We start from the raw sequence: 10,011 nt of genomic DNA, 5'->3' as shown, positions 1-10,011 counted from the left end.
TCGAATATGACAAGGTAGATCATGAGAACTTGAAACTTCAATGACACAAAGATGAAAATGTTCCTTGAGAATTTTGAGGAATCAACTGAGGTATAAGTGTTCGGCACTGGAGTGTGGTGGGTATGCAGGATAGAGCCAAACCGATACTTCGTCCACGAATAAGGAAGCACATGAATGGCTGCCTTGGGTTTCAGCAATTTCCAGTGAAAACGAATGTTAGGAAGCTATTTGTTCTTCAGCAAGTGCAAGGGAGACACGTGGGGAGGACGATCTCACATTTGGGTTATTTAAAGAAACGTTGAAGTCCACAGTTTCTGATTTGCTCGACACAGCAACCGAGATGAATTAGCAGCGTGGAAGCTCCGGGGACCCACATCCGCAAGAACGGCAGGTCGCACAGGTGCATCACGACCTTCATTGCATTAGATTGTTCAAAGGGATCATCAAACAACATCGCGCGCCCGTTTTGTAGTAAGAACCTGGTTCTCAACTACGTTTTGGCATAGGCTCTGCTACCAGCGAAGTATGTTGAGAGCTCATCATTTGATCGGGTTCATGCAAAGTCGCAAATTTGTAGAACGAATCTAGCAAAGGCGCACTGGTTGTTGGGAATGACATATACAGTTGATTTTCTTGCAGCTGAGCAGGAAAACCACGTGATTGGACATGCGCTTAGAAGATAGGCACAGGAATTGGTTGGAGAATAAGTTGTCGCGATGATCATGGCGTTTGTAAGGAAGTTTCCGGTCACCACCCTGCTGGTGAATCTGTGTTTGTTGTTGCTTTTCAGTTTCGTCACGCTTCGCTCGCCTTCGACAGTGGCCGAGAATCAGGTCGGGTATGGATACCGTGTCATCTGTGTCAATCAGGTGATGAATGGCGACGCTCTCATAGCCGATCTTGACCTCATCAAGCGAACTGACGTTTACGGCCCTGACATCGAACGTCTTCAGCTCACTGTGAGGTGAATATTGATACAGGAAACAAACTCACATCTGAATTCATGCCAAGACGTGAAATCTTTCCGGAAAGAAAATCTTCCTCCTCCGGGATGTGTGGGGAATGTATTGAAAGTGTAACGTAGAGTTTTCACAAGTTTGATGGAATTCCTTGCGCAGGTATGACAACCAAGACAGGATTCGTGTGCACATCACAGACGCTAACACACTGCGATGGGAAGTGCCACCCGATCTCATTCCCAGGGCGACATCCCAAGAACTCAAGAGCCTCCGCAACACAACATACTCCCCCGATTCTTCCAAGGCTGCATGCCGGAATCTCAGGCTTCCAGAAATCCAAAACCCTACCATTCCATTACAAAACCCCGATCACCCGCTAGAATTTTCCTACACTACTGAAATATTTGGATTCGCAATCACGAGACGGTCGAACGGGGAGGTTCTGTTCAACAGCACACCAAGCGTCTCAACTGCCAATGGGCTATCTAACAATCTCGTGTTCAAGGACCAGTACATTGAGCTCTCCACCCAGTTACCCAAAGACGCTGCACTCTTTGGTCTAGGAGAAGGAACTCACAGTTCTGGACTTCGTCTTGCCAAGGGCAATACATATACTCTGTGGGCGACCGACATCGGAAGCTACAGGACGGACATAGATTTGTATGGGAGCTATCCGATATACATAGACGTGAGAAAAGGGGGATTGGCTCACGGCGTGCAGCTCGTCAACAGCAATGGTATGGATTGTGTCTACGGAGAGGACGGACTTACATTCAAAATGATCGGGGGTGTCCTGGATCTTTACTTCTTCGCGGGGCCATCACCAAGGAAGGTCTTGGACCAGTATACTCTGTTCGTTGGGCGGCCCGCTCCCATGCCTTTCTGGACTCTAGGTGAGACGTGTGCGCCACTTCGCCATGTCCATGATTAAATGAGTCTTCTTCGCAGTTTTTGAGGGATGATTTTACCAAGTTACATGACTGAATGCAGGGTTTCATCAATCACGCTATGGTTACAAGACATTGAAAGAGGTGGAAACGGTGGTGGCGAAATACAAAGAGATCGGGCTCCCTCTGGAATCTATGTGGTCTGACATCGATTACATGGACCGTTTCCGTGACTTCACCATTGATCCCGACACATACCCCCCTGTCGAGTTTCGCAAGTTTGTTGATACATTGCACGCGAATAACCAGAAGTTTACAATGATTGTTGACCCAGGTTGGTCATAAAAACATGATTGCTTCCCCTTATGCTTTGCAAATTCCATACCAGATTCCATTCTTTCAAGGCTCACTAAGTTATTTGAATTGAGCAGGGATCAAAGTGGAAGACAGTTACCCACCCTACGTGCGCGGCAAGGAGCTCGACATCTTCTTAAAGACCGAAAGCGGGGAGGAATACCTTGGCCAAGTGTGGCCAGGGGCAGTCCACTATCCTGATTTCCTCCACCCGAAAGCCAAACAATGGTGGACGAAGGAGATTTCGGAGTTCTACAAGGTGATGCCCTTTGACGGACTGTGGCTGGACATGAACGAGCCTTCCAATTTCTGTTCTGGACCGAATTGCTACTATCCTCCCGACGTCGTATGCCCGGAAGCGCTCGACTGGTGCTGCATGGTTTGCGACAACACGAATGTCTCGCGGTGGGACAGGCCGCCATACCGCATCACCAACACATGGAACAAGGAGCTTTACGAGAAGACCGTCACTATGACTGCACGCCACTACAACGACGTCAAGCACTACGATGCGCACAACATCTACGGATTCAGTCAGACGGTCGCCACTTTTAAAGCTCTCAAAGAGGTAAAAAACCGGCGACCTCATTGCCTCTCAGACACTGTAAAAACGATTTCTCGAAGCAGTTTGGCTTGGTGGAAATCAGAGGTTTGCAATTTAGTGAAATCGTTCCAATGAAATGGAAAATTGATTTGTGAGAACTGAACAGGTAACCAAGAAGCGGCCATTTGTGATGTCACGCTCCTTGTATCCTGGCTCGGGTGCCTCCGCTGCGCACTGGTCGGGTGACAACGGCGCTTCATGGAACGATTTACGATACTCGATCGCCAGTATCTTAAATTCAGGCCTGTTTGGCATTCCTATGGTAGGGGCAGACATCTGCGGCTTCATCCCAGCCACTTGGGAGGAGCTTTGCAATCGATGGATTCAGGTGGGCGCCTTCTATCCCTTCGCTCGCGACCACTCTGACGTGCACTTCGGCCCCCAGGAGCTCTACCTCTGGAAATCCGTCACACATTCCGCGAGGAAAGTCTTGCCACTGCGGTATAAACTCCTCCCTTTCATGTATACGCTACTCCACGAAGCTCACATGACGGGCGCTCCCGTTGCACGTGCCCTCTTCTTCGTCTTTCCAGAGGATCCCACCACATACGATGTTAGCGACCAGTTCCTTCTAGGGGACGCGATCCTCGTCTCCCCTGTTGTCAGTGAAGGGCAAACTTCCGTGAATGCGTACATCCCCAAAGGCAACTGGTGGAACTTATTCAATTGGTCGCCGATCCACTCCAATGGCTCGTACTACAAACTCGATGCGCCTTGGGACACTATCAATGTCCATGTCCGGTCTGGTTTCATTCTACCAATGCAGGAGTATGCAAACACTACGGCTTTGGTGCGAAGTTCCCCAGTTACGCTGCTCGTTGTATTCTCTGGAGTGGAACAGGAGTCTGCGTCTGGTGAGCTGTTCCTCGACGATGACACGGAGATTGGTATGGAGATCCGGCCCAAAACCTCCACTCACATCAAATTTGTGGCTGCAAAATCTGCGAGTAGAGGGTCAGTCCGCTCCACTGTGAGATATGGCGAGTGGGCGGAGCAGCAGGGATTGTATGTGCACAAGATAGTGCTAGTGGGTCTGATGACACCAGCGAGCTCTCTGTTGATTGATGGAGCTCCCTCTCCTGACATTGTGACGCTTAATTTCGACAAAGCCTCTTCGATACAGGAGATTTCAGGCTTGCGGTTGTCTGCTGGCAAAGATTTTGAGGTTGCATGGACATCCACTACACATGCTGTTGATTCCATCGCTACTAGTTTGTGGCAACTTTCCTGTTTACATTCAAACTGATAGGAAATTTTAGAAGATGAAGGTGCGGGAAATTGACAATCTTCGTACCATGATAGGAAAGATTTCATCAACTAGCTTCCTGCAATAAGCTTATTGCAGGCTTATCCAGTGTAATTTTTCACTTGCATAGGAACATGAGTTGTCACTTTGAGCAGCCGAATTGTACTGAAAGTTGAGAATTTTTTTTCCTTTCAGTGAAAATTAACGTGTGCACAGGACGTTTGAAATTTACAAAAGAGTATTCTTAAGAAACGTCTTCTCTGAATTTTTTATCTCCGGAATGAAGTTGTATGTTTTCTATTGTACATCTCAAATTTGGATTATTTACAATCAATCAACAATTTGATAGGTTATTTTTTCGTTCAGTTGCTATCTCACTGCAAGCCAACATTACCGGCAACTAATAAGTGGTCGATTGTATGACATGGTCTGTTACTCTCATTTGTATTCATAACTCCTCAAGATGCCCCTGAAAACTCTCGACCACATGAAAATGGATTGAGCATCGATACGTAGAATAGTGAATAGTTACGCACTGTTCTACATAATCGATGATCAGTTTGAAGATTTTAAGTGTAAGTTTCTTGAGCGTCATTTACACTCCCAAAAGCTTAGGATTCAATTTAAAGGAACAAATTAATCAAAGATGAAAGGCAAGGGAACCAGTCATTTAATGACGCGTCACGTGAGATGACATGATACATATACTGTGCAGGGTGTACGAAAAAAATCATGATCCACATTGTTGCCTCTTCAAAACTTTAAGATAAAACTACATTTCCGTTTGAAACAATCGTACATCTATTTGATCGCACGATAGGCGAACCCTCACGTGCTGCGCGAGACTGAACATATGAGTCAAGGTGCTTGCGCACATCGATCTTCGATCATCTGGATCTCCAAGCTCTCTATCTACACTCTCCATTATCTCTACTTAAAGTAACTCTCTTCTAGGTGTTTCCTGCATTGACCCCACCAGTGTGCAACCACAATCCCCGCTATTTTGCATCACTCCCGCTCTCTCACATTTCGCAGACGAAAACTCTTTCGAAACGAACACTCTGTCTTCCGCGATTAGCACAGTGACTTCTGCATCGGAACCTGACTCAGAGTCCGATTGAGAAGCTCTTCTGCCGGCGTCCGGTGGCGCAGACGTAGCTTCACTTTCGATGACGTGCCACTCTGCCATTGCAGCAGTTGCACTTGCCTGACCCCCTGCCAAGTGATGTTGATAATCACATTACAAGATGTTGAGCATGATATACTGGCACTATGTCGGCATCGACTTGACATTCAGTAACCAAGTCTAAGAGCTGATTTGGAGCCATTCGATGGCGCGATCCTTGCTTCTGAATACAAGAACTCTCTCCAACGTTGGCACAAAATTTGAAAACTTTCCCCAATGACGACTGCTGCGAGAAATGTTAATGCTTAAACTGCTTCTAATCAAGGAGTGATTGAAAGGGAAGGAAAGAGGCGCAAACCTGGATAAATTGTCACATTGCCTCCATCACCATAATCTCTTCTAAATCAAAATCAATTTCATCGGCTCTTGACAAAACACCATAGATTGGTCACCTAATAGTTGTAAATTCACAAGAATATGGTGTCCACTGTGCAGGTTCTCACGGCGGCAGATTAGATCTACACCCCATGACCATGCTTTTCTTTCACCGTCTACAAATTAGAGGAATTCCCATAAAATCCTGTTTCTTGTAGCCACACCTGGGCCGACAAAAGCCGGGTGGGTAGGATCCAGGCTGATGCTGCTGAGAAGCTGCAGATTCCAGGCCACGACGCGGTTGAATGCTAGGTGGTAACAGCGCTAGGGGCAGGAGTGGGAGCCAAACTTCCTTCACTCCCATACTCCTCACAGATCCACAACGAGTCCAGATCATCACGTGGACTAGACCTATCGGACATGCCCGATGTAGCAGACTCCTGCCCCATTAACAATAGTTTAAAATAACACCTTAAGACATGAACTGCAAAACATGAGTGCATTCAAAGTACTATTCTCACGAAGACTCACTCACGTACTAAACGAATTTGTATCGAAATTTTCCAAACATATAATCGTGCATTAGATTATGTGCGAAGATTTGTTTAGTACTTCTAAATCTTACTTGTGCAAGATCATTGGCCTTTTGGGTCTTCTGGTCCTCACAATTACTTAAGCCAGCAGGATGAGATGGAACATCCAACGATGAGTCAAGTATCCTGGTATGCCGGCAATGATACTCCGGCATCCTGCTTGGCAAAGGGAAGCTGCGAGACAGTGGGGAATGGTAAACTCCCCAAGTCGATCGCCACCTTCCCACAAATGGTTCAATTCGTTTCTCTTTCAGCACCGATTCTGATGTTGGAGTAATCACGTCCAATACATCGTAAACTCTTATCTTATGAAACGTCATTAAGCACTTAGCACAATTGGGCTCACAGTAGGGGCCACAAGTTCTAAAGCTCGAAGGTCCAGCTGTGAGGCTAGGTCCACAGGGCTTACGCAGCCATGGCTTATCAAAGCAATAATTAGGTTCGCACAGATCTAGTTTCCATTTGTCAAGATCGAGTGTGAGCTTCACCTGTGGGGGCGTTTCAGTTTGTTGGGGAGGCTCTAGCAAACGGCTGCTTGGAAGTACATCAGTAGTAGCCCTTGACGCGTGACAACCCTCTTCCTTGCGCTGCTCCCGATGTTCATCATCTAAGATCTCCCGTTTACGCATCCGTATCTTGGCCTCAATTACCTTCTGCTCCTCCTGCAAGTTCGTTACATTATACAACCGGAGTTTGTGAACTTGTGAGAAGCTTAGGCGCCTAATTTAGGTTACAAATTAACTCATCAGAACCCCCTAAAATATTGAAAACTCTTCACCTTAAAAATCCATTAATACAATGCTTGTCAAGAAGTTTTCAAGATGTTAAACAACAGTAATAAGGAAGGTCTACTCGCACTTACAGCAGCTTCAATACCCTTCTCCTCCAGTGACTTGACACCTCGATACTCCACACCATAGTTGTAAGATTTGCAGAAGGGACATCTTAAGCAAACAAAACAACGGAATCAGAAAATGAAAGAAAGCTTAACCAATGATTACCAGAGCATCGAACATTTCTGTGGGCTGTTTTAGGAGTCACTGTGAATGCTTACTGTATTGACCGAGCTGTGCGCGGAGATTTCATCTGCAGAAAACACTCTGCAGAATACGAGATACCAAGTTAGGGCAATTCCAGAAGCGGTAAAAAAAAATCAAAATCTAATCGAAATTAATTAATCAATAAGTAAATCCTTTACGAACCACCCAAAACGAAACAGGTACTAATTGAATCATACTCATAAATAGCAGACCGTCGGATTTTATTTTCCACGGAATGAGTATTATGTAAATAACGAGACAAAACAGTTCACGAATGCGACATTGGGTTATACCTGTACATACGCCTTTTGAGCAGCATTTGGATCGATTCAGACTTGGATAAGACTGCAATGTAAGGTCATTAACACCCACATGTTGTTAGCTTCAACGCGTTCAAGGAATCTGAGTAGAGCTGATTTAACAGCTGTAATTCGTTAAAAAGCAAAGTAAACAATTCATACCAAGAAGCAGATTGGGCACTCTTCGAAATCGGCGTTTGCCTCTTCTTCCCCAGGGAAACAAGGAGCAAGTTTGGAATCCAAGATAAGACGGCGCAATTTCTTTTGATCGACACCACGCTGAGGATATAAACCTTGGAGCCGAGTGTAGCGCTCATCCACAGTTGAGCACCTCCGAGTTACTTTATTCCCCATGACAATAGATGTCAGCAAGTTTTCACCTAATTGTCCCAGGAGGTACTGCATCCACCAGTCACGAATGTGGTTAGTGCGAATGTCGTTGGTAATTGGCACAGGCAGAGGTTGCCTAAATTGTTCAAGTTAAATTTTAAGCGACACGTGCTTCATCTCGTCACACACAGAATGAGACTTACTTCCAGAATACAAAATCATGGAAAACAAAAGAGTCAGTGGGTCCATCAGTCACGTTCAATAGAATTATTCATAATCAAAGAAGGAATCAACCAGATAATAATGGAGCCCGATCAGCGTTAGACAATTCCGACTGACTGTACATGCATTAACCTTCACTATGGTTACCTTGCAGCGAACATACGTCGACGCTCTCCTGGTAGAATTCAAAGAGAATGGTAGTTCATCTCGAATGGGTGCTTGAGGCTCAATCGCAACCTGATGTGAAATACACCCAACCGTCAACCGGGCTACAAGAATCTTCAATGTGAATTGACCCATTTTGCAGAAGAAAGACAGCGCTCACTAATCTGTAAGCACCGTGGGCAACAAGCTTTCCGACATGAAACACACATATTCCTCCACATTCGTTCAATGCCATTTGTTCGTTGGAAATCGTTCCTCAATACAGGCACTCCTCCCGTTCCTATTCTCTCCAACAAGAAACAGTTACACAAAACCATGACCTCGCACCCAACTCAACGCCACATCCACTCATCACATTGCTTCACACGCTCCAATCCTACCACCCCATACACGGAAAACGGATCAAATTCCACCAGGAAAACAAACCATACCAGAGACACACCACACACACACACACACAGAACTTCAACACACACTCACAGCCTCAAACTCCACAACCAGAGAGACAGAAACCGCATTCCAATTCCCGCGGGCACAAGACAGGAACCCAACGCACATTAAAACTCCGCAGCAGCAATGCACACTTCACATCAGATCACCATCAAATGACCCTCCAATTCAACAACCCTCCAATCCAAACCAGGCATCATCGTCATAGTCATGGTCATCTTCTTCTGCTTCTTCTTCTTCCTGACTACCACCCAGCGCCGAAATATGCACCCTCAACCTCCATGTGCGTGGTGCAACGCGCGTTGATGCATGAGTCGAAGGTTGGTGCCATTGCAATTATGAGAGGAGGAGGGGGGGCAATAATAAGGTAAGAGGCACACATCTCAAGAGAGCAAGAGACGCGTTTTGCTGATCTCTCTATCTCTCGCTCTCTCTGTCTCTCACTCTCTCGGAGTAGCCACCATTCATTCCTCTCGCAACCCCCAAGCATGCCGAGCGAGCTCCACCCTCGCCGCCTCCGACCACTGGACGCCGTTCAGTAGACGCCGTCTGGGATACGGCGACTAGTGGCTGCCGACCTGCACGAGCACCACCACCCACTTCGTGAGCGCCGCATGAGACCCACTTTGTGATTGCAGAATGAGATGGGAGGAGGAGGGATTATTATTGAACGACAATTCTGTGTTGTCATGCTTGTCTGTCCCTCCTTTTCAGCTTCATTTATGATTGTGTGGAAAGTGTGATGCCCCATGAATTAGTTCCCTGCCCAACGTGTCATGTTTTGTGGTCCAAAACTTGGCTTTCTTTGTGTTTATTTTTAGATGTTCATTTTTGTTGAATGCTACAGTTGCTGTTACTGTTTATTTGATTGTTTGTTTTTTTTGTTGCTTTTTCTTTCTTTTGTTAAATGGAGAAGATTCTTCTCATTAATAGAAAAGTGATAGGACGAGACAAATGTGACCAGTGTTTTTAACACCCTGCCTGCAAGGGTCGACTAAGTGACAACAGCTGACTTTTCTTACTCACCTAAATTCTTTATTGCACTCTTGGGGTATTAGTGATAAAAGAATACTTGAGGAAATTTGGAGAGGTCTTATCTCCAGCCATTTGGCCATCCATGTTTTTCTCTAAAGTTTGTTTGGATGTGTAACCTCTTTATATCTTCTTTGAATACAAATCTTTATATGATTTTTGTCTATTTGACCCAAATGTTTAGATTATCTATTCTAGATTCAAAAACCATATAAAAATAGATAACACTAGTTGTCTAAGAAATAGACTTCAAATATTTCAAAATAACATTGTTTTTTGGTAATAAAATATACACTTATTCATGAAATTTCTATACACAAACGTGTATA

At 45.4% G+C, this 10,011-nt stretch overlaps 2 protein-coding genes across 10 annotated transcripts; one reads left to right on the top strand and one right to left on the bottom strand.

The window, feature by feature from the left end:
• Nucleotides 1-272: 272 nt before the first annotated feature.
• LOC112279932 (alpha-xylosidase 1) lies at nucleotides 273-4,315 on the top strand. Of its 3 annotated transcripts, none has more exons than XM_024514722.3 (6): nucleotides 273-400; nucleotides 640-964; nucleotides 1,119-1,852; nucleotides 1,950-2,180; nucleotides 2,278-2,768; nucleotides 2,911-4,315. In XM_024514722.3, the coding sequence occupies exons 2-6, from the start codon at nucleotides 717-719 to the stop codon at nucleotides 4,048-4,050; spliced, it is 2,844 nt and encodes a 947-aa protein (XP_024370490.1). In that variant the 5' UTR covers nucleotides 273-400; nucleotides 640-716; the 3' UTR covers nucleotides 4,051-4,315. The 3 variants fall into 3 exon arrangements, with proteins under 3 accessions (XP_024370490.1, XP_024370489.1, XP_024370488.1); XM_024514721.3 differs by having other exon boundaries at nucleotides 329-471; XM_024514720.3 differs by lacking the exon at nucleotides 273-400 and having other exon boundaries at nucleotides 424-964.
• Nucleotides 4,316-4,806: 491 nt separating this feature from the next.
• LOC112279933 (E3 ubiquitin-protein ligase DA2) lies at nucleotides 4,807-9,332 on the bottom strand. Of its 7 annotated transcripts, none has more exons than XM_090249146.1 (9): nucleotides 8,757-9,332; nucleotides 8,183-8,272; nucleotides 7,646-7,882; nucleotides 7,478-7,529; nucleotides 7,199-7,244; nucleotides 7,007-7,088; nucleotides 6,633-6,806; nucleotides 5,535-5,991; nucleotides 4,807-5,265 (listed from the first exon to the last, which is right to left on the bottom strand). In XM_090249146.1, the coding sequence occupies exons 3-8, from the start codon at nucleotides 7,835-7,837 to the stop codon at nucleotides 5,860-5,862; spliced, it is 678 nt and encodes a 225-aa protein (XP_090105272.1). In that variant the 5' UTR covers nucleotides 7,838-7,882; nucleotides 8,183-8,272; nucleotides 8,757-9,332; the 3' UTR covers nucleotides 4,807-5,265; nucleotides 5,535-5,859. The 7 variants fall into 7 exon arrangements, with proteins under 7 accessions (XP_090105272.1, XP_090105273.1, XP_024370494.1 ...); XM_090249147.1 differs by having other exon boundaries at nucleotides 9,031-9,138; XM_024514726.3 differs by having other exon boundaries at nucleotides 4,807-5,399; nucleotides 8,757-9,111.
• Between the last annotated feature and the right edge of the window lie 679 nt (nucleotides 9,333-10,011).

Source organism: Physcomitrium patens, chromosome 3, assembly GCF_059467195.1.
Source record: "Physcomitrium patens ecotype Gransden chromosome 3, ASM5946719v1, whole genome shotgun sequence".
Taxonomy (NCBI): Eukaryota; Viridiplantae; Streptophyta; class Bryopsida; order Funariales; family Funariaceae; genus Physcomitrium; species Physcomitrium patens.
The sequence above is the reverse complement of the archived record's forward strand: the minus strand, read 5'-3'. Positions and strand labels throughout refer to the sequence as shown.

What these genes read in the sequence shown, in the direction of transcription:
- LOC112279932 (XM_024514722.3), top strand. Translation starts at nt 717, where the DNA reads ATGATCATGGCGTTTGTAAGGAAGTTTCCGGTCACCACCCTGCTGGTG. An exon ending in CGTCTTCAGCTCACTGTGAG is followed by an intron (nt 965 to 1,118) that starts GTGAATATTGAT and finishes TTCCTTGCGCAG; the next exon opens with GTATGACAACCAAGACAGGA. An exon ending in TACAATGATTGTTGACCCAG is followed by an intron (nt 2,181 to 2,277) that starts GTTGGTCATAAA and finishes TGAATTGAGCAG; the next exon opens with GGATCAAAGTGGAAGACAGT.
- LOC112279933 (XM_090249144.1), bottom strand. Translation starts at nt 8,335, where the DNA reads ATGGGTCAATTCACATTGAAGATTCTTGTAGCCCGGTTGACGGTTGGG. An exon ending in AGAAGGGTATTGAAGCTGCT is followed by an intron (nt 6,807 to 7,006) that starts GTAAGTGCGAGT and finishes ACGAACTTGCAG; the next exon opens with GAGGAGCAGAAGGTAATTGA. An exon ending in AAACTGAAACGCCCCCACAG is followed by an intron (nt 5,992 to 6,632) that starts GTGAAGCTCACA and finishes TTAATGGGGCAG; the next exon opens with GAGTCTGCTACATCGGGCAT.